The 23,302-nt window shown below is 46.2% G+C and overlaps 1 protein-coding gene across 1 annotated transcript; it reads right to left on the reverse strand.

Annotated features, from left to right (window-relative positions):
• Positions 1 to 710: 710 nt before the first annotated feature.
• OAT (ornithine aminotransferase) lies at positions 711 to 22,408 on the reverse strand. Its single transcript, XM_046026985.1, has 11 exons — positions 22,321 to 22,408; positions 16,435 to 16,521; positions 14,860 to 15,087; positions 12,123 to 12,347; positions 11,924 to 12,019; positions 7,606 to 7,733; positions 6,232 to 6,354; positions 5,474 to 5,602; positions 4,408 to 4,521; positions 2,996 to 3,140; positions 711 to 1,729 (listed from the first exon to the last, which is right to left on the reverse strand). Exons 3-11 carry the CDS (start codon positions 15,056 to 15,058, stop codon positions 1,569 to 1,571), a joined length of 1,320 nt encoding a protein of 439 aa, XP_045882941.1. The 5' UTR covers positions 15,059 to 15,087; positions 16,435 to 16,521; positions 22,321 to 22,408; the 3' UTR covers positions 711 to 1,568.
• Between the last annotated feature and the right edge of the window lie 894 nt (positions 22,409 to 23,302).

A 23,302-nucleotide genomic window follows, 5' to 3' on the forward strand; every position in this document is an offset into this window, starting at 1 on the left:
CCCCGCTTCGGGCTCCCTGCTCAGCAGGGAATCTGCCTCTCCCTCTGCCTGCCTCTCCCCCCTGCTTGTGTTCCCTCTCTTGCTGTGTCTCTCTCTGTCAAATAAATAGTCTTTGGGGGAAAAAAGACATTCCCAGGACACCTGCTGCTCCATAGGCAGAGCTTGCAACTCTCGATCTCAGGGTTATAGGTTCGAGCCCCTTGTTGGCTGTAGAGATTACTTAGATATAAAATATTAAAAAAAATAAACAAAAATAGGGGCGCCTGGGTGGCTTTGTTGGTAAAGAGTCTGCCTTTAGCTCAGGACGATCCCGGGAGTGTTAAGCTCCCTGCTCGGTGGGGAGTCTGCTTCTCCCTCTCCCTGCCACTCCCCCTGCTTGTGCTCTTTCTCTCTCTCTGTCAAATAAATAAGTAAAATCTTTAAAAGTCAAAATAAAATTAAAAGTAGATAAAAATAAATAAAAGTTCATTCCCCTGGACACAGCAATCCACCTCTAGAGACCTCCACAAACACAGACTGTGAAAACATTGAGCAGACACAAGCTTTGCTTAAAGGAAAAACTAGAAACAACCCAAGTGTCCCCCAATATGAAATAACACACCCACATGATAGTCCCTACAGACTGAGATAAACTTGAAATTACTGACACAGAAAAGCCTCCAAGATACTATGTTCAAAAAAAAAAGACAAAAAAAAGTTGCACAATACCATGCATAATAAGGATACTTTAATAAAAATGGTAAATACCAGTATAAGCACAGGAAAAAAGCAATTATTGTCAAAGGGAAGAAAAAGACTTTCTTTTTATAATTTCTATTTTTCTAAATATCATCAAAGACACTGAAATGCTCTTAGAAAAACACAAGCAGTAAAGAACATTCTCGAAGAGCTTAAAAATGTTAGGTAATCAGTGACACCGCCATCATAACAGACACTTTAAATAGAGGCTTCACTTTAAATTTAAGGAAAAACAAAAAATAAACTCTTCTTACAAATTATATCACTTAAAATATAATTTGAGAACGTTAAACACTAATTTCTAATTAAAAATGACATTCATGGGCTACACCCTGGTGTTGGCCAGTATGAAGCTTCCTTAAATCGTAGTGTTTTATGTAAGCTTAACGATTAATCCTTCCTAAAATTCAATGATTATAATTTAACTTTATAAGGTTAAGCAAGTCTTCCACGCTCGACCCCATGTAACTTTTTCAAATACAAAACATCTGTTTCAGTATGGAAATTATAAAAACATATAAATTATACTGAAGGGCTTGATTAAAAGGCTTTCTATATACAGTAGGTACATTTCACTTCCAGAAAGAACACACGCACACAGAAACTTAATCAGAGAGGCCATTCCATTCTCTTACAGTCACGTTACACAGCAAACTGTGTGTTTATAAATGCCATTCTATTATGCATGAACAAAAAAAAAAGGTATATTTAAAAAGTCCTTGAAGACGCTGGGGAGTGGTGCATGCCCAAATGAGGCACAGGGACGCTACAGAGCTCGCAGGGACTGCCCTCTCCAGCTGCACGGGCACCACTGAGAACAGTCGCTCCCCTCAGAAGGACAAGATGGTCTTGTTAATGATTTCCACCGACTCCTGAATCTCATCCTCCTTGATCACAAGCGGAGGGGCAAACCGGATGATGTCGCCATGGGTCGGCTTGGCCAGAAGTCCGTTATCGCGAAGCCGCAGACACACCTTCCAAGCATCATAATCTGAAGAAAAATGGTCAAACACGTGCGCTGATCAAAGACGGGTTTTGGGCACCCCTCGCGGTACAGACGGGCAAGAGCCGCCCGGCGGAAGAAAACTGCCAGGGCCTACTAAAGAAAGACACCTGGGGTTGCAAGCTCACTCTGTCCTTATTCTTTAAAAATGAGGTTATTTTTCAGCAAGTGCATAACTAGGTTTGGATGGTACGATCAGACACACAGATTTGCTCATTTTTCCAAAAATGAAAAAGACCAGGCTGTCATATTAACTATGAGGAACCAGTGCAAAAAAAGACTTTGGGCAGGACACAGAGAAGTTAGCTGGCAGGGAATGAGCACTACTCAAACCCCGTGAACACTACACATTCCTCAAACGGATTTGCTTCCTGAGCTTGTGGACAGAGACTCTGCTCACCTCAGAGGATGATTCCCAACCTTAGCTGTGCGCCCGAGTCACCGAAAGGGTACGGCCAATGCCTGGACCTGCCCCAGACCCATTAAATCAAGACTCTCTGGGGGAGGCTAGGTTTGGATGAAGTTTTTAGAAGTTCCTCAGGGGGAAAAATAAAAAATAAAAGTTCCTCAGGGGCACCCGGGTGGCTCAATGGGTTAAGTTTTCAGCTCAGGTCATGGTATCAGGGTCGTGGATTGAGCCCTGCAGAGTCTGCTTGAGAGTCTCTCCCTCCCTCACCCCCTCCCCACTTGCTGCACGTGCTCTCCCTCTAAAAGGAAGCTTTGATAAAATAAAATGAAAGTGAAAATTCCTCAGGTGATTCTAAAGCGTTGCCAAGGTCGGAATCGCTGCTTTAAAAGAAAGGGTTACCAGGGAAAATCCGGCAGGGAGCCCTTGAGGGCTAGTCCCGACGAAGCGCTGAGAGAGCCCACACTCTGGAAGCGCGGTGGGCGTCTCTGATCACCACCGTCACCGGCACTCGTCACGGTGACCGCTGCTCCTGCCACTTACTGACGTGCGGAGGGAGGCGGGGAAGACAGCGAAGAGGAAGCTTCCCAAGAAACTGCGGTGCGCGGGCTGCACCAGCAGATCACCGGCCGCCTCGGAGGGCTGCGTCATTCACCCAGGGCAGTGTAACAAGTGACGTCACGGAGTGCGTATCCTACCTGGAGCAAAGGGCTCCATTTCCAAAGACCATTAACAGAAGTCAGAAGCGACTCTGCCCAACAGACCTGGTCAACAATTTCCGACAGGGGAACCCAATAACCGGATAAAATATAAAAATAACATCTGGAGTAAAATGTCTGTGTCCGTACCTTTAGTTTCTCGAATAACGATAGCATTTAGTAATCCTTTCCCCCTGACGGCAGTGACAATATCAGACGGCAGCTTCATGAGCTCATTCCTCAGGATATTGCCCATTTTTTCTGCATTTTCGGCAAGATTTTCTTCTTCTAAAACCTGTGTTGAAAGAAAAATCACACAAATGCTAAGATTGTCCTGTTTTAGGTTGTTCTTTGGAAGGGAAGGGAACGTGGACGATAAGCAAAGGAAGAACACGACCAAGTCACTGAATTTTTTTTTTTTTTAAGATTTTATTCACTTATTTGACAGAGAGAGACAGAGAGAGAGCGAGCAAGAGAGGAAACACAAGCAGGCAGAATGGGAGAGGGAGAAGTAGGGTTCCCACAGAGCAGAGAGCCAGGTATCGGACTTGATCCCAGGACCCTGGGATCATGACCAGAGCCAAAGGCAGATGCTTAATACTGAGCCACCCAGGTGTCCCTGAACTTTTATTCCTGCTTTCCAACCTGTATACCAGTTTCATTTTTCTTTTTTTAAGTATGCTCCGCACCTGGTGTGGACCCCAGCATGGGGCTTGAACTCACGACTTGGAGATCAAGACCTGAGCTGAGACCAAGAGTCAAGATACTTAACTGAGCCACCCAGGTGGCCCAACCAATTTAGTTTCTAAACATACAAAAGCTCAAACAGAGCCTTGCTTTAGTCACAAATCCATCATCAATGTGATTTCACAGCAAAATAAGAGTTAAAATTTGTTTAATGCAAGTGATATCTTATTAGTTGAATAAATCAATAGACTGAATATACTTTAATTTTTAAACTGTAATAGTTTCCTTTACTTTTTCCCCCCTAAAAAGCCCTTCCTTGGACATCACATAATTCTGTGCCTCGTGGTAGGTTCCTAAGGGAATAAGTCTAAAAGTGTTCAAATCTACACTTTAAAAAAAAAGGAGAGGGGCACCAGGGTGGCTCAGTCAGTTAAGTGGCTGCCTTCAGCTCAGGTCATGATCCCAGGGTCCTGGGATCCAGCCCCGTGTTGGCCTCCCTGCTAAGCAGGAGTCTCCTTCTCTCTCTGCCTCTGTGTGTTCTCTCTCGCTTTCTCTCAAAATAAATTTAAAAATCTTTAAAAAAAAAATTTAGCCCCATGGGCCAGGTCTGATCACAGAACGAAAGCTCCATGGGCCTCTAGGACGAAAGCCCCAACTACAACTTGGAAGACGCCAAAGATTCCCATCTACTTGACCAAGGCTGAATCACTTTTTGAGAATGCCGCGCCCCTGCAGCCCCTCCTCTGGACTGGTGTTCTATGATTTCTGGCAATCTCGTTTAATTTCTCATTACGTCCGTGGGCTCAAACTTAAAAGTCACATCGACACTACCCAGACAAACGGACACCAGACAAACAGTCTGAAGTGGCGGTTACCTCCAGGGCCGCGATGGCCACTCGGCAGCCCAGCGGGTTTCCTCCATACGTGGAGCCGTGCTCCCCCGGCTTAATGGTCAACATCACTTCATCATCGCACAACACCGCCGACACCTGCAAGACAGAGAATTCAGGACCGACCGAGTCACTTCCCAGACTAACCGTTCTCGCTCTCAGCACACCGGGAACACAAGGACTTATGAAGCTGGTATTAAAAGTGACATGAGGGGCGCCTGGGTGGCTCAGTCATTAAGCGTCTGCCTTCAGCTCGGGTCATGATCCTGGGGTCCTGGGATCGAGCCCCACATCGGGCTCCCTGCTCAGCGGGAAGCCTACTTCCCCCTCTCCCACTCTCCCTGCTTGTGTTCCTTCTCTTGCCGTGTCTCTCTGTTAAATAAATGAATAAAATCTTAAAAAAAAAATGTGACATGAAGCTTCCACAAACAAGGGCTACACATCTTTCACTGAAGCTACCAGGGACAAACTGGTGATGCCCCGGGCCCCGTGTGAGCTCGTCAGGCACGCTTCCATGGCTCTGAACCAGAGCATTTCTGAACCAAGAGGAAAGCGCTTTCTGCAATGACCGAATTTAGAACTCCTTTCACTTCCAAAGTGAAACGCCTGGCTGAATTGCCTAGAAAACCATGTCGTGCGCTACGCTACATTCAGAGCCTTTACTGGCCATCCAGTACCAGCGACTGGTCTGAACAGTAAACTCAAGGAAGAAGCTATGACAAAACACTACTTTTTCCCCAACCTCTGCATGAATCAGTCATGGTTGCAGACAACTGGTCATGCTAGGTCTCCGAACAGTGGGAAAAAGCACACGCTTCTAGAGAAGTTCTTTTGGGGTAAAATGTTTCCATCCAAAACAGACCCCACAGCAAATTCCAAGGTACAGGCTGTTCTCCCATTCAAGTTAACTAAGCGTATCGACCCCCTGGAACCCTGAAATGTTTCTATTACACATTCCAGGTGTCTTGCAGTGCACTTTTTTCCAGGGCCCTGTGAAGGACAGACGTCACAGGAGTAGTGACTAGAGAAAGAGGCTGAACCTTCAACTCACAGGGTACAGGCCACCAGAAAGTGCCTTTCCCAGAAGAACCACATCAGGTCTGACGCCTTCATAATCCACAGCCAGCCACCTGCCAGTTCTGGCCAATCCCGTCTGTATCTCATCGGCAATAAACAGAACCTGTTGGAAAACAACAGAATACATTCATTACTGATTCTCTTTCCACAGGGCAAACAGTGAACTCCTCACCACACAAATCTGTCATTCTGACTTTCCCTCAGATTTGTGAGAATCTCTGAATTACCAGCATAGCTTCGGCAGCATCCTATGAAAATCTGCAGACCCACAATTACCTCCTATAAAAGTCCACTCCCTCCCTGAGGCCCATTCTGCCCTATTCGGCAAGGTCTGGATAGAACTACTCTCTGGGAAGACATTAACTCACTTGCTTATTCCAGACATTTATTAAACAGTTACTTCTTCTTAAATACGTACTAGCTTGGTGGGAAGAGGAAAGGAGCAGAGGGATACCACCAGGGACCTGGGGAAGCTCCCACCACAGGATGCTGGAGAGGGGAGGAAGGAACAACCTTTGGGCCTGGGAAGTCCGCAGCTCTGCCTGGGCCGGGGCTTGGCCAGTTTCCAGAGCTAGCAAAAAGAACGCTTCTGTGCAGGCCACTGATAGAGCGTACTAGAAAGTTCTGAAGCTCTCAGAATGAAGTCTCCCCCTAGTGGAAAGGTGATGTCATCGCTGCTTCCACCCTAGCAGCCCAGCCCTAAGCAAGGTAGGCAGGTGGAAGGTGGGTGACCTGGTGCTGGGTGCAGAGCTCTCGCACGCCCATCAGGTAGCCGGGATCCGGAACGACGACGCCCGCCTCACCCTGAATTGGTTCTACCATGAACGCCGCAACGTTTGGATCCTGAAGAGCACGCTACAAAAAAATACAAATACGTTTTATTAACTTCCTTTTTTAACCTATTTGGTTAAATAGGCTAAAAATGGGTTAAATCGGCAATCACACGCTGCATGTATTTTTACATTAAGTATGCAAATTAGCATGCAAATTAAGCTTTCGTACTAACTTCTATCTGATGTCAAAGTGTAACATATCTGGGTGGCACGGGCCGTTGGGCATCGGACTCTTGGTTTTGGCTCAGGTCATAGCTGGGGTCTTGGGACTGAGTCCACACATCAGGCTCTGCACTCCAGGCAGAGTCTGCTTGGGACTCTCTTTCCCTCTCCCCTCCCCCTTCCCTACCAACATGCATGCTCTCTCTTTTCTCTCTCTTAGAATAGATGAATAAATCTTAAAAACACACACACACAAAATACAACATTTCTGACACTCGGTTACCAAAAGCTTCAAATACTTCAGCTTTAAACTACTCTATCCTATCTTTCCTTTTTCTCCCTTTTTTTTTTTTTAAGATTTTATTTATTTATTTATTTATTTGACAGAGAGAAAGAGAGCGAGCACAAAGCAGGCAGAGAGGCAGACAGAGGGAGGAGAAGCAGGCTCTCCGCCGAGCAGGGAGCCCGATGCAGGGCTTGATCCCAGGACCCTGGGTTCATGACCTGAATCACAGGCAGCCACTTAACCGATTGAGCCACCCAGGTGCCCCTTTTTCTTTTTTTAAGATTTTATTTATTTAACAGAGAGAGAGAGCGTGCACACAAGTAGGCAGAGCGGCAGGCAGAGGGAGGGGGAGAAGCAGGCTCCCCACTGAGAAGAGAGCCGGATGCAGGGTTCTATCCCAGGACCCCAGGATCATGACCTGAGCCGAAGGCAGATGCTTAACCAACTGAGCCACCCAGGCACCCCAAAAACATAGCTTTAAAGACATTTTCAGTGACTCTTTATTTTAGAAGTCCTACACTCATAATTTGAAAAGGCTAGCTGAAACTGAGTAATTTTATCTAATAAAGTAATTAAACATACACTATCCAAATCACTTACACAGGACATGGAGGGAAAGTAGCTGGTTCTCAGGAACAGACCACAGTACCTGACCTCCCCGTGCCGGAAACTAACTGACCATTCCAGAGACCAGTCTGAAATCTTGGCCCAACTTACGTTAGACAGACATTCATTACAGTCCCACATGTATTTTCAATCCACACATTCAGTAAATTTCATTTACATTTACTCTGAGCTAAAGCACTGTGGTGCTAAGTATGATACCTCGAGAGCGGGCAGATCATTGTACGGAATGATTTCAAAACCTGGCATAAATGGTCCAAAACCATCATAACTGCTTGGGTCTGTGGAACTGGAGATAGCAGACAAAGTTCTCCCCCAGAAGTTTCCAGCTGAAAAGGAAAAATAAACAAGAGATTCCTTCAAACAAACCCCCAGATTTAGTAAGCACTGTCCCCAAAAAATACCTTAATAAGTTTGTTTTTTTTTTAAATGTGGGTTTGTGGGGCGCCTGGGTGGCTCAGTGGGTTAAGCCTCTGCCTTCAGCTCAGGTCACGATCTCAGGGTCCTGGGATCGAGCCCCGCATCGGGCTCTCTGCTCAGCGGGGAGCCTGCTTCCCCCTTTGCCTACTTGTGATCTCTCTCTGCCAAATAAATGAATAAAATCTTTCAAAAATTAAAAAATAAAATAAAAATGCAGGTTTGCTTTATAGAGCTTCCAGTGAGCTTTTACTTGTTAAAATAAAACCTGATATTAGGGAAAGAAGAAAAAAGGGGGAAAACCCTGATATTAAACATCATGGCTCACACACCACCAAGGCCGGGCCTTGCCATTGCTACTTTAGGCACTCCTCTACTGAACCTCTGGACTATAATACATAGCCCCAGAGGATAAATGCTTGTCAGTTTTGGGGTTTTTTTTTTTTAAGATTTCATTTATTTAGTGGCGCCTGGGTGGCTTACTGGGTTAAAGCCTCTGCCTTCGGCTCAGGTCATGATCCAACCAGAGTCCTGGGATCGAGCTCCAATCGGGCTCTCTGCTCAGAGGGGAGCCTGTTTCCCCCTCTCTCTGCCTGCCTCTCTGCCTACTTGCGATCTCTCTCTGTCAAATAATAAATAAAATCTTTAAAAAAAAAAAAAGATTTCATTTATTTATCTGACAGACAGATAGTGGAGAGGGAACACAAGCAAGGGGAGTAGGAGAGGGAGAAGCAGGCTTCCCAAGGAGCAGGGAGCCCGATGCAGGGCTCGATCCTAGGATGCCGGGATCATGACCTGAGCCAAAGGCAGATGCTTAAAGGCTGAACTACTCAGGCGCCCCAACACTTGTCTTTTCTTTCAGTAATCTCAAACCCTAACAACTGAGGCATTCAACACATGTTTTTCTAGACACAGTGGATTTATAATAGTAATAAGAGAAGAAGAATATCCTTTATGGAGAATTAGTATTTTCCTTTCAAACACCCAACACTAAAGAATGAATTTTAAATTTCATCTTCTAAAAACACCCTCAGGCAATCTAAACACTTCCAATTCTGCCTTCCTTGGTATTATAATGTGCTAAATGGCTGACATTGTTCTTTGTTCAGGAACATCTTTTTACCCATTAATTTATTTCATTAATAAGTTTAAGGCCCTACTACATAGGTCAGGCAGTGCTCTCGGTGTTGGGGATAAGAGGGGTCATCATGGAGCTTGCTTAAATGCCAGAGAGAAGAAACACCATAACCTGAATGAGAGTAAAGCAAATGCGAAAGATAATTTCAAATGGGTTACATTCAAGCAAGGAAAGAAACAATGTAGAATAATGGAGAGGCCTGGGGGTTCCCCCACTTTCCACTTTTTTAAGATTTTATTTATGTATTGACAGACAGAGATCACAAGTAGGCAGAGAGGCAGGCAGAGAGAGAGGAGGAAGCAGGCTCCCTGCTGAGCAGAGAGCTGGGTGTGGGGCTCCATCCCAGGAGTCTGAGATCATGACCTGAGCCGAAGGCAGAGGCTTTAACCCACTGAGCCACCCAATAACCCTGGACTTTTTTTTTTTTTAATAGCTTTCTACCACCTCTACCAGCACCAGCTCAGTTAACCTAGTACTGAATTACTGTATTTTGGCTTAAAGCATCCCTAAACACCACTCTTGCAAAGGATCACTCTCCTATGAGTGATCCCCACTCTCCTTGTCCACCAGTCACAGAACATTGATATGACCAGGCTTGTTCAAGAGAAAAGGCACCAGGGGTCCCTGGGTGGCTCAGTTAAGTGTCCGACTTGTGATTTTGGCTCAGGTTATGATCTTGGGCTGTGGGAATGAGCCCCACGATGGGCTCAATCTTAACTGGGCATGAAGCCTGCTTAAGATTTTCTCTCTCCCGGGGCGCCTGGGTGGCTCAGTGGTTTAGGCCGCTGCCTTCGGCTCGGGTCATGATCTCAGGGTCCTGGGATCGAGTCCCGCGTTGGGCTCTCTGCTCGGCAGGGAGCCTGCTTCCCTCTCACTCTCTCTGCCTGCCTCTCTGCCTACTTGTGATCTCTCTCTGTCAAATAAATAAATAAAATCTTTAAAAAAAAAAAAAAGATTTTCTCTCTCCCTCTACCCTTCCCTCTACATCGCGAGTACACTCCCTCCAAAAAGAGAAAGAGAAGCGAAGAGAAAAAGGAAAAAGAAAAGCAAGTGCACCAGTCAGACCAGGTGCTCTCCCCCACGCAGCGCCAGCAGTCTCCTCTGAGGCTTACTCTGCAGGTGTAAGGGAATTTCAGTTGGGAACAGCCTTTCTGTCTCTACCCCCACTGACTCACCAACTGCTTCAGCACTCAAGTGAAAACACCTTTGTACCTTTTGCTAATATTTAAAAGACTAATACAGTCTGTAAGAATGACAATCTCCAGGAAATGCCACTGTTGTTTGCAAGAAACAGTTATGCTGGGGCGCCTGGGTGGCTCAGTCGTTAAGCGTCTGCCTTCGGCTCAGGTCATGATCTCGGGGTCCTGGGATCAAGCCGTGCATAAGGCTCTCTGCTCAGCAGGGAGCCTGCGTCCCCCTCTCTCTCTCTGCCTGCCTCTCTGCCTACTTGTGATCTCTGTCGGTCAAATAAATTTTAAAAATAAGTAAATAAAACAATAAAAATAAAAGTTTTATCTATTTGAGAGGGAGAGTGTGTATGAGAAGGGGGAGGGGAAGAGGCAGAGGGAGAAGCAGACGCCTCGCTGAGGGCTTCGATCCCAGGACCCTGGGACCATGACCTGAGCCGAAGGCAGAGGCTTAACCGACTGAGCCAGCCAGGTGCCCCCCCGCACTTTATTTTTTTAAAAATGAAAATCAGAACTTTACAAAAAAGTCAGAACCTTTCAATGGAACACCGTTATAAAGATTCCAAGAGTCAGATTATATCACACAGAGGACAGACCGGTGGTTACCGGTGGGGGCGCATGGGTGAAATCGAGGGCATCAAGGGCACACTTAGCACGAGGCGCACCGAGGACGCACAGAACTGCTCCATCACTAAACTGTACAGCCGCGGCTAACAGGACACTGTATGGTGATTCTACTTCAACTGCAAAAATGAGTGAAAAGTACTAGTTCTAACAAGTAAGAGGGCAGAAGGAAACTTCTAGAGGTGGTGGAAAGGGTGGCGGCATAGACTGGATGGTGGTTTCGTGGGTGAACACCTATCTCTGAGCTCGGCAAGTTGTCCACATTAATTACACACACCTTTTGGTACATCAAAAACTAAATGCAAAATTTAAATAAGTAAGATGCCAATATGGGGTAGGGTGGGGGAGATGAAGAGGAAATATCCGCAAGGCGGTGGGGGGGGGGGAGGGCAAGAGGGAGAGAGAAAACCTTAAGCAGATGATTCTGAAGTAACTTTTTTTTTTTTAAAGATTTTATTTATTTATTTGACAGACAGAGATCACAAGTAGGCAGAGAGGCAGGCAGAGAGAGAGGAGGAAGCAGGTTCCCTGCCGAGCAGAGAGCCGGATGCGGGGCTCAATCCCAGGATCCTGGGATCATGACCTGAGCCAAAGGCAGAGGCTTAACCCACTGAGCGACCCAGCTGCCCCTGAAGTAACTCTTTATCCCCTGAATCAGTACTCAAGTCATTCCTCTCAACCTTTCCCAGGAATCTGTCCAGGGCAACTGCAGCCCTCCTCTTCCAACAGCTTTTGAGGACATGATACAATAATACATCAAATACTAAGATTCAAATTCCATATCACACCTAGGACACGGCCCTACTCTAACACAACACAAAATCAACGAACTGCCAAAAATGCTCTACCGTCTAATTAATTACCATCTAATTAATGAGAAACCTGCTATGAAAAAATTCTGATAAACAGATGATAAATAAATCATATAGTCACTCACTTTAGGGAGTGCGGACTAGGGAGTCACTTAACAGGGAAAAATCCCATTTATGTAGAAATCTGTAGAAAGAGCCCTGGAAAATCTCTCAATTTTTATGAAACACTCAGCAAATAACGTATCACAGATGAAGCAAACACTGGAAATACTCCAGTGATAATGAAACAGTAATGACATCATATGCTGACATCACAAAGGTTAATGCTGAATTTCACGTACCTGCGAAAATAATCTTTGCTTTGTACTTTGGAATACCTTTAACGGTATATCCCCACCTACGCGCAAGTTTGCAAGCCGTCTCTCCAGCCTCCACTCCTATCAAGAAAGAAAATTTTTTGGTTTAAAAAAATATTTTAAATTATCAAAAAGTAGTATGATTGTTTTCTTGGCTATTTAATGTAAAAAAGAAATATTTTACCTGTATTCATAGGAAGAACTTTGTGGTAGTTGAAAAGTTTAGTAATATACTCTTCGTATTCACCAAGCACGTTATTATAGAAAGCCCTGGATGTTAAGGTCAGTTTGTCTGCTTGACTCTTCAAAGCATTCACAATCTTTGGATGGCAATGCCCTTGGTTGACAGCACTGTAAGCACTCAGGAAGTCGAAGTATTTTCTGCCTTCTACATCCCATACGTAAATACCTAAATATATAGAGAGAGTCATTTTAGAAAATCACCGAGTTACATAAAGTTCAAAGATTAAGACTGTTGGCAAGCCTTCTGAATACCCACACAGGAACCTTTACTTTATAATACAGAATTGTGGTTAATCATGTTTTAGCTCAAGCATAGTCAGGTTGGTTAAAAATAATCTGGTTTATAAGGAATTATATTTTATCTGCTTGAAATTACACATTTAACAAGAACACCGTAACATGAAAAGTTTTATAAACTCTGGAGTGATACCCTCACTCCTAGAAAATTGGGGTTTGGAATTTAAAACCAGAAGTTAATACATAACAGAAAAATCATGATTAGTTGACTGTAACTATCAACAGAAGGAGAAAGAGAAAATATACTTCCAAATCACATACCCATCTGCTAAGGGTCTAGTATCCAGAACACTTAGAACTCAACAACTAACAACCCAATTCATGGGTTCAGTTAAGTGGCTGCCTTCGGCTCAGGTCATGATCCTGGAGTCACAGGATCGAGCCTAGCATGGGGCTCCCTGCTCAGTGGGGAGTCTGCTTCTCCCTCTCTCTCTGCCCCCCCACTTTGCTCCCCCATTCTTGTCCCCTCTCTCTCTCTTGCTCTAACAAACAAAATCTTTTAAAAAACACACACACAATTCAAAAATGGGCAAAGAACATGATTGGACATTTCTCTAAAGATATACAAATGACCCAAAAGCACATGAAAAGATGCTTCAGTATCTCGATCACTACAGAAATGCACATCAAAACCTCAGGGATAGCGTCCACATTCATAAGGATGGTTGAGAGAGAAAAAAGAGAAGAAGTGTTGGCAGGACAAGGAGAAACCGCAACTCACGTGTACTGTAAAAGGCGCAGCAGCTGTCGCAAACGGCCGGCACCTCCTCAGCAAGTCACACAGAAAGTTACCATCCACAGCCCGGTACATACCCCCAAAGAGTGGAGGGCAGGTGTTCCAACAAAAATCCCAAAAGAGTGGAGGACAAGTGTTCAAACAAAAATCCCAAAAGAGTGGAGGACAAGTGTTCAAACAAAAATCCGTACACATATGCTCAGAGCACCACTACTCACAATAGTCAAGAGTTGGAAACAACCCAAATGTCCATCAACTGACGAATGGATCAACGACACGTGGTCTACCCGCGTGAGGAAGGATTATTCAGCCGTAAGCAGCCCACATGCTGCGGCCGTTCCATCATGCAGGACAGGCAAATCCAGAGACGGAATGCAGGTCAGCAGCTTCTAGGGAGACGGGAGACTGCAGAGTGACTATTTGATGGGTATAAGGGGCCCTTTGCGGGTAATAAAGTCCCAGGACTAGCTAGAGGTGACAGCTCTCCAGTACTGAGTATGTACGTCATGGTGCTGGACTGAATGATTAAAATGGTACATTTTAAGTTATGTGTGCTTTAAAAAAATTTCTTAAGTTGACTATAGATATTAAAATATATTGGGCAGCCTACCAGCTAACTTCTACCGTGTATTTAACATGCTGTCTTAGGTGCTGCTGAGCCTTATCTCATCAAAGAAAACCTATTGAAAAAAACAAAAAACAAAAAAACCCTAAAAGTGTGACCATCCTACAGTACAAAGATATGGAAAGAGATGCTGGGATTTAGAATTAGCCCAAGCTGGCACATACAGAACCAGGACTTGACCGCAGGCACTCTGCTAGTACAATAATATATTTTTTTAAGATTTTATTTATTTATTTGACACAGAGAGATCAAGAGAGGCAGGCAGAGAGGGGGGAAGGAGGTTCCCCGCTGAGTAGAGAGCCTGATGCAGAGCTCAATCCCAGGACCCTAGGATCATGACCTGAGCCGAAGGCAGAGGCTTAACCCACTGAGCCACCCAGGTGCCCCAGTACAATATTTTTACAAACAGTTCCCAAATTTGTATTATAGAAGTCTAGATTTTCAGTTGTTCAAAATCTAGATTACAGTGCTGGTCCTAAATAAAATACCGCAAATGATAAAGATGTTTAATACTCTGATACATCATCTTCTGGCCCAAAGCTAAGTAATAAACTTTGGTTTTATTAGGTTAAGGCTATTATTTCAAAACATGCATTAAATCACCACTTGGCAAATATCAGTAATCATTTATTCAGGTAGAGAATAATTAATGGATGTCAGAAGTGTGAGTAAAAGTTTGCAGAGTCTCCAATCATGTCCCCACAAGATATTCGAAAGGGCAAAACAGTATCTTTGCAGTGAAGAAGGCCGGCAGTCACTACCTCACCAGCCAACTTTCCTTAAGGATCTTACATTCCCTCCTGGCAATGTCCATCATGACAAAGACTGGATGAGTTCATCTTCGTACTCCCCCCAAGTACCTAAGACAGCAAGCACTAGACACTCATTAAATGTTGAATTCACCGTATCTGCCACATAGAAATGCATCTGGCAAATGTCTACTGAAAAAATTGAAAAGCCATTTTTATAAAAGGTTTCAAGCAAAAGAGAGAAGGGGCATTGGATTCATTCAAAATGTACCTTTTCCTCTCTCCAGGGCTACAGGTAAAGGGTGGTAGTTGTGTGCCCCATATTTAGACTCTCGCTCAAAGATGTAATCGGAAGATGGAGGACCTTGGATTGTCTTTTTAGTCGCAACAGACGTAGCAGAAGCCACTGAGGAATGAACTCCACGGCGAAGCACAGCGACAGTCTGCAGATGAGCTAGTCTGGAAAACATCGTGCCCTTCAAGTAGGAAAAGCGCCCACCTGTTCCAAGGGAGAGAAGCAGTGAGAGTAAGAGTCTTCCCGGAGTCAGCGTCTGTCAGCCCGCCACGTGCCGAACATTTACCGAAGTCCGCCAACCAGTCAAGAAAAGGAGGGAGAACAAAGACCCAGTCCTTGCTCTGGGAAGCTTAAGGGAAATAAGCGTGGACGTGTTTAGAGTCAAACCTGACAAGGACTACAGCAGGGGTGTGCGAAGTACCAGAAGTAAGGAGGCCAGGATAATAGGTAAGAAAACCAAGAAAAACTATGGATGGGAGGTCAGGGGCTTTGACTGTCACATTCTTCTGTGCCACTCCAGAGTTGTTTTTTTTTTTCTTTTTTGTGGCAGACGGAGATTACAAGTAGGCAGAGGGGCAGGGAGAGAGAGAAGGAAGCAGGCTCCCACCGAGCAGAGAGCCCGACGTGGGGCTCCATCCCAGGACCCTGGGATCACGACCTGAGCCAAAGGCAGAGGCTTTAACCCACTGAGCCATCCAGGCGCCCCTCGAGAGTTCTTTATTAAGCACACGTACTTTTTTCTAAGTCATCGGTGCTGAGAGAATATCAAGGACAAGGAATTCACTCCGGGGACTCAGGCAAGGTTGCACAGCAGAGGAGCTAGAGAGGTGGAACCTGATCTTGTGGACTGAGCAGCTGTTTAAAGGGACTACTGTGGGGCAGGATCCGCTCAGATGGGCAGACCCCCCAGCACGCAGATCGAATCAGGGAAGGAGGTAGGATCAGCCCCACACTGGGCTCCCTGCTCAGTGGGGAGCCTGCTTCTTCTCCTCCCTCTGATCCCCCTCCCCTCTGCTAGTGCACTCTTTCTCTCTCTCTTCCTAACAAAAAAATAAAATCTTAAAAGTTGCCAGGGGCCCCTGGGTGGCTCAGTTGGTTAAGCTTTGAACTCTTGCTTTCAGCACAGGTCATGATCTTAGGGGCGGGGCTCCGCGCTCTCCCTCCCCCTCTGCTCCTCCCGCCTCACTCAAAGGGAGGTGGGCGCACTCGCTCGTGCACTCTGTCTCTCTCTCTCTCAAATTAATAAATAAATTATTTTTTTTAAGTTGCCAAACACTAAGTACACTTAACTATGTCTATATTTTTTCTTATTTTTTGTCTATACCTATTTTTTAAGAAGACTACTTGAGTCATGTTTAGACAGAGTTCTATGAATGACAAGTCAAATCACACAACCTCCTAGCACTCAATGTGAGCTGCCAAATTAGCAAAAACTTAATACTTGGAGCTTGGCTTACTTCCCTTTCAGCTTGGCACGATGTGGTAAATCCAGTATGTTCAGGAATTCACAGTTACTAAACAAAATCCAGCACTCCATTTGCCCAGACTCACCGACTATCCTTTCTTCCCACGGTTCAGATGAGAATACAGATTTTTAATCTGAGTTCCAGGGATGGTGTTCAGAGGGTCCAATAACTCCTGAAATAAAATGCAGAATCGTTCGCATAAGTGTGTTCTCCTAAGGAGAAAGTCCCTAGCTCTCACCGGGTTTTATCTGGGAGAGGAACATTATATAGGAACTCCAGACACGGGAGAGTGGCTGGTAAAATGCAAGGTCTAGCTATACAAAATGATACAGAACTTCCCTAAAATACTACTGTGAAGTCTAAAACATGGATTTTAACTTTATTTCTTGGCCTTTTATGTTCTGAACGCAGTAAAAATTAATGTTCTATATGACCAACTAAAAAATTAACACAATTTCTGCCTTGATCAAATTAGCAATAAAACATAGCATTCCATCATGGTACTCTGAACTAAAACCCCTTTTGAAAAGAACGATAGGGGTGCCTGGGTGGCTCAGTCATTTAAGTGTCTGTCTGCAGCTCAAGTCACGATCCGACGGTCCTGAGATGGAGCCCCACACTGAGTCCCAAATCTGAGCTGAGTAGGGAGCCTGATTCTTCCTCCTCTGCCGCGCCCCTGCTTGGGCTCTCTCTCTCTCAAATAAAATATTTTAAAAAAGAAAATAACTGGGGCGCCTGGGTGGCTCGGTGGGTTAAAGCCTCTGCCTTCGGCTCAGGTCATGATCTCAGGGTCCTGGGATGGAGCCCCACATCGGGCTCTCTGCTCAGCGGGGAGCCTGCTTCCTCCTCTCTCTCTCTGCCTGCCTCTCTGCCTACTTGTGATCCCTGTCTGTCAAATAAATAAAACCTTTAAAAAAAGAAGAAAAGAAAAGAACTATAGCCATTATCACAGCCTCAGAAGGGTTTGTACTCTTAGACCAGTGACTTCACTCCTAAAATTCTATCATAAATACTCAGGAATGCAGAGAAACATTCATGCAAAAAAAAAAAAAAAAAAAAATGTTCATCAACAGGAGAATGGATCGACATAATCACATGCGTAACAGTGTGTTGTCATTTAAAATAATTGTAGTATAACAACACGGAGAGGTGTTTTAGGATGTGGTTAAGTGAAAAAAAAAAACATACATAAAATATGTTCAAGATTATAAATAAAGAAGTCATATAATGAAAAAACTACCTGAAAAGGCACAAAAATGTTCACTGTTATTATCTTTCTACTCATCTGTACTTCTTCCCACGTTTATAATCAGCAAAAGAGTTGCTACAAACGGAGCTGAATGTCTGCCTAAGTTGTCACATTCGATAGAGAAAAAGCTTAGGCAACATACAAAACAAAACTAAGGGGAAAAGTAGTGTTTGAGAAGCTCTGAGAAAACAGTCTGTGGTTAAAAGAAAGGCAGAGGTCATTTCCCCTAGGAAGTGCAACCTGGATTACAGCAAGTAGATCTAGAAGTATATTTGTATGAGACAGGGTCGAATTCTAAAATAAAAACTCCTCTCTATAATGATTTTGCTATTAAGGTCTGCAGCTCTGTGACTAGAAAGAAGCATGCAGAGACACAGTATGAAATGAGCTGACATATTAAAAAAATAAATACCCTCTTACTTAGCATTTTATTAAAGCAAGCTCTACTCCAAATGTGGGGCTTAAACTCAAACCCCAAAATCAAGCATCACATGCTCCACCAACTGAGCCAGCCAGGTGCCCCCTAACTAGCATGATTTTTTTGGTTTTGTTTTTTTTAAGATTTTATGTATTTATTTGACAGAGAGAGAATCTCAAGTAGGCAGGGGGGAAGCAGGCTCCCTCCTGAGCAGAGAGCCCGATGTGGGGCCCGATCCCAGGACCCTGAGATCATGACCTGAGCGGAAAAGACAAGAGACCCAACCCACTGAGCCACCCAGGCATCCCCTAACTCGCATGTTTTAAGTTGATTAACAGGTTGATATAGTATTGCAAGTGAAAGGAATTTTTGAAATTATCTAAATTCAACAGTCTTCATCTTTTTTTTTTTAAGATTTTGTTTATTTGACAGAGATCACAAGCAGGCAAGAGGCATGCAGAAAGAGGAGGAAGCAGGCTCCCCGCTGAGCAGAGAGCCCAAAGTGGGGCTCGATCCCCGGACCCTGGGATCATGACCTGAGGCGAAAGCAGAGGTTTTAACCCACTGAGTCACCCACAGGCCCCAACAGTCTTCACCTTATACAAGAAGTTATTTGCTCAGCTAATTTGCAATAGAAAAGAGATAAAATATCCATTTATCTGTGAAGTTCAGACAGTCTTATTGAAAAAATAACAACTTACTGATAAAACAGTAACATTCAAACATTACCAATACTTATTCTTAAGGCTTTTAAAGATGAACTCTGGGTATTCAACTGGGAAAAGTCCCGCAGTAGGTACATGATGATGTAACCAGATTCTGTACAAATATTTCTATTAAAGAACCTTCTGGGGGGGCGCCTGGGTGGCTCAGTGGGTTAAAGCCTCTACCTTCGGCTCAGGTCATGATCCCAGGGTTCTGGGATCGAGCCCCGCATCGGGCTCTCTGCTCTGCGGACAGCCTGCTTCCTCCTCTCTCTCTCTCTCTGCCTGCCTCTCTGCCTACTTGTGGTCTCTGTCTGTCAAATAAATAAATAAAATCTTTAAAAAAAAAAAAAAAAAAAAAAAGAACCTTCTGGGGCACCTGGGTAGCTCAGTTCGGTGGGCATCTGCCTCTGGCTCAGGTCATGATCTCAGGGTCCTCCCCACTTTGGGGGGGGGTCCCTGCTCAGCGGGGAGCCTGCTTCTCCTTCTCCCTCTGCGGCTCCTCCTGCTTGCCCTCTCTCTCAAATAAATAAAATCTTTAAAAAAAAAAAAAGTTTTAAGTACACTGTACATTAACTAACTGGAATTTAAATAAAAACTTATTTTAAAAAAGTTCATTTCATTAAATTTAACGGCCTTCAAGAGTCAAAATAGTATGTGTAAGCCTGACCAGTGCAGGCTGTTGTCATGCGTTTAACCAAGGCCCACACTCAGGGCAGGGGGTGGGGGTCCGTGCAGGGGAGGACAGCAAACTGCTACTGCTTGAAAATTCTGACATTGTTTTCAGTAACCTACGTAATTCACAAAGCCCTTCTTCAAGCTATTATTACTCCCATCCATCTAGTCCATCCTGTCTCCATGAAAACATACCTAAAACAGAATTTCCATAAAAGGCTGCATTTTGAAAATTCATCTAATTTAGCATGTACTACAAAATACTAGTTTTTTAAAATAACTGTAAAAGAAAAACTTTAGAAAAAGTTCATCAAAGCTCATCAAGCCACTTAAAGGGGCACCTGGGTGGTTCAATGGGTTAAGCCTCTGCCTTCAGCTCAGGTCATGATCCCAGGGTCCTGGGATCAAGTCGCACATAGGGCTCTCTGCTCCACAGGGAGCCTGCTTCCCTCTCTCTCTCTTCCTGCCTCTCTGCCTACTTGTGATCTTTCTGTCAAATAAATAAAATCTTTAAAAAAAAAAAAATTTTTAAAGCCACTTAAAATATTCTACTTGCAATGTGACTATCCTATATTGGTCAAATATTTACTTTTCTTGAGGTAACCATTCACAAATACAGTTGTTGTTTTTTTTTTTAAGTTCTGCCAAGAAAAATTTGTTGGTTTGGGGTTTTTTTTTTGTACGTAATCTGGCTAAAATTCAACTCAAGTGCGTCATTGGCACAAACATCTTAACCATTACTATTGAAAAAGGACTGGCTCTGCCAGACAACACCCTCCACACACCTCCAAAATTTGGCCCATTCCTTTTTTTTTTTTTTTTTTTTTTTTGAAGTGGGCTCCTCTTCCAGCGCGGAGCTCAATGCGGGCTTGAACTCAACCACCTACAGGTCAAGACCTGCCTAGCTGACTGAGCCATGCAGATGCCCCAATTCCTCTATTTTAAAATATATGAGATTCAGGGGTACCTGGTGGTGCAGTTGGTTAAGCAGCTGCCTTCAGTGGGTCATGATCTCAGGGTCCCAGGATAGAACCTCACCTCACCCACCTTGGGCTCCCTGCTCTGCAGAGTCACCTCCCCCTCTCCCTCTCCTACCCTCGCGTGCTCATGTGCATGTTCCCTCTCTTTCCCTCTGTCATAAGTAAAATCTTTTTTTTTTTTTTTAAGTACATTTATCGGGCATTTGGTTGGCTCAGTCGTTTGGGCATCTGCCTTTGGCTCAGGTCATGATCCCAAGGTCCCTGGATGGAGCCCAGCATCAGGCTCTCGGCTCAGCAGGGAGGCTTGCTTCTCGCTCTGACCCTCTCCCCGCAGAACTCCCTCAAATAAATAAAATCTTCTTTTAAAAAAAGATTTTTCCCTTGAGTGCTAATATATGCAACTGTTGAATCACCACATTGTACACCTGGAATTAATATAACACTATTTTAACTACTCTGGAATTAACATTTTTAAAATGCTTCATTTAAAAAAAAAAAACAAAAAACAAGGGGCGCCTGGGTGGCTCAGTCGTTAGGGTCTGCATTGGGCTCAGGTCCATGATCAGGGAGGCCTGGCCCCTCCCTGACTCCTTGCTCCGCAGGGAGCCTGCTTCTCCCTTCCACCACCACCACCCCCCACCCTGGCCCTGGTAGTCTCTCACTATCTCTCCTCTCTCTCTCAAATAAAAAAATCTTTAAAAAAGAGGAACTCTACTTTCATACTTGCATCTTTTTCATAATCCGGAACTAGATTCTCTGAAGATGAAACTGAGATATTCTAATGAAAGAAGTCTATTGTTCATTTCAAATATGGTTTACATAAATAATACTTCCAGGTTCCAACTGAGAGAACCAGTTTACTTACAGAAACTTACAAACCCAAAGAGATTTAGAATTGAGAAAATTATGGATTAGTAATTTATTAAACCCAATTCATTTCAAACTCAAGCCTGCGTTCCTCCCTGAATATATCACCTCCCTTTATTTACCTAAGAGGTAAAACAGAAACCAAAAAGTAAGAGTTACAAAAGGTGGAGACCACAGGTTCCTGAGAACCAGTGCCCCACTGATTTCAACCAGAATTTACTGATGCTCGCAAAGACCCCTAAGGATGAAGTCTTCATGCTTGAAAACCCTGTTGGCCCCAATCCCTTGACACCATCCAATTAGTCTGCACGTTACTACAGATAAGGCTCTACTTCTGCAATTTTTTATTTGGACAGACTGGAGGGGAAAACGATGTTGGGGGCGGGGGAGAGACCAGCAGGTTGGGGGCAGGGCCCAGGCGCTACCCGGAAGGATTCGAACCCTTTTCAAGGGTCTCTCTCCATCGGCGCCCTCCGCCCCATTACGAAAGCCACCCGTTAACTGAGCAGTTCTCCCACATCCAGAATGCAGCCTTCTGGTAGACCTCGGGAACCCAGGGTCCCCGCGGTGCCCGCGGTGCCAGAGCCTCCTCCCCACGCGCCGGCGCCCAACACCTTCTTCCAAACCCGAAGGCGCGCAGCCAAGGTGCAGTGACCTCGGAGCGCTGGGGGGGCCGCGGGCCGGGAGGGCGGAGGGCCGAGGGCCGGCCCGGCTCCGCCTGCCCTGGCAGGCGGAGGTGCCACATCCTCAGCGTCTCTCAGCCTCCTGCCTCCTTCGCCCGCCCGCCACTCCCGGCCGGGATGCACCGCGTCCCCGCCCGCCGAGGCTGCGCGCCCGCCCGCCCGCCCGCCCGCCCGCTGCCTCTGGCCCCGCGGTGCCCGCCGCCCGCCACGTAAAACGGCCGCAGAGGCGGAGCCTGCCCCCCGGTCGAGGCCCAGCGCGCCCCCTCAGCCCGTTCCCCCACCCCCGGACCCCCGACCCGGGACTGCAGTCCACCGCGTCGGCCGCCCCGCCGGCCGCCGGCCAGGACACCCCGGGCCCGGCTCCAGCCGCGGCCCCTCCGCGCTAGCGCGGATACCTGGCTGGGCCTCCGACACCCGACCGGGACACGCGTCGTCCACAGCACAGCGGCGCGATGGCGCCGCGTCACAGAGCCTAAGACTCGGCTTCCGCCCCGCCCCCGGGGCGCCCTCGCCACCCATTGGCTGGCGGCGGAGGGCTGGGCACCAATCGCCGTGGGCCCGCCCTCCGCCCCGCCCGCCCCGCTGCGGCTGGGCGCCGACCCAACCTCCCACCGCGGCTTCCAGCCTGTCTGGCATCTCCTGGGCGGGGCTGCTCTGGGCCGCAGCCGAGTCCCTGCCTCCAGCGCTGGCCTGGCCGGTGCCGTTCGGCCGGCCGCTCGCTGGGGGCAAGTCGAGGCCCGAAAGGTTGGAATGTCTGTTGGGCTTCGGGCTCGTGATGTTTCCAGGGTCCCAGCCGCGAGGGGCTGGATGACCCGCTCGACCTCCAGCCCTGCGCTCCTGGCCGTGCTCCCAGTCCCTTGCCACGCAGGGCCTTCTGTGGGACGCCCACCCAGCTACATCCCAAACACAGCTGCGGGACCCCTCGAACCCTGCTGCGCTTCTGTACCCACCCCTACAAGTCATCACGGCAGCTGGAAAGCACTGCCGACCTCCTCGAGGCTGCGGGTAGACCCTTAAATGACCGCGACACACCCCGTGTTTGTCTGTGGCGCCCTGCACACGCCGTAGTTAAAACTCGGAACTCAGAATGGACAGTCCAGGACAATCTCGTATGAGAACAGGAAGGGACCTGGACGTCATTTTGCCTCCACCGTTTTTGTTGCATAACGGAAACCGGACTGAGAGAGGGAAGGCCGCTTGCCCAGGGTTACTCCACTGGTGAGAGGCAGCCCAGCCCCGTGTGCCACTGCCCTTCTCAGTGCACAGTCCAAGACGGCTGCTGGGACAAAGGACTGCACCACGTTTCCTTAGACCATCGTGGTCAGAGGCGCCTGGGTGGTGCAGTGGGGTAAGGCCCTCTTGATTTCGGCTGAGGTC

The sequence above is a fragment of the Meles meles genome, chromosome 13 (genome assembly GCF_922984935.1).
Source record: "Meles meles chromosome 13, mMelMel3.1 paternal haplotype, whole genome shotgun sequence".
NCBI classification, from domain to species: domain Eukaryota; kingdom Metazoa; phylum Chordata; class Mammalia; order Carnivora; family Mustelidae; genus Meles; species Meles meles.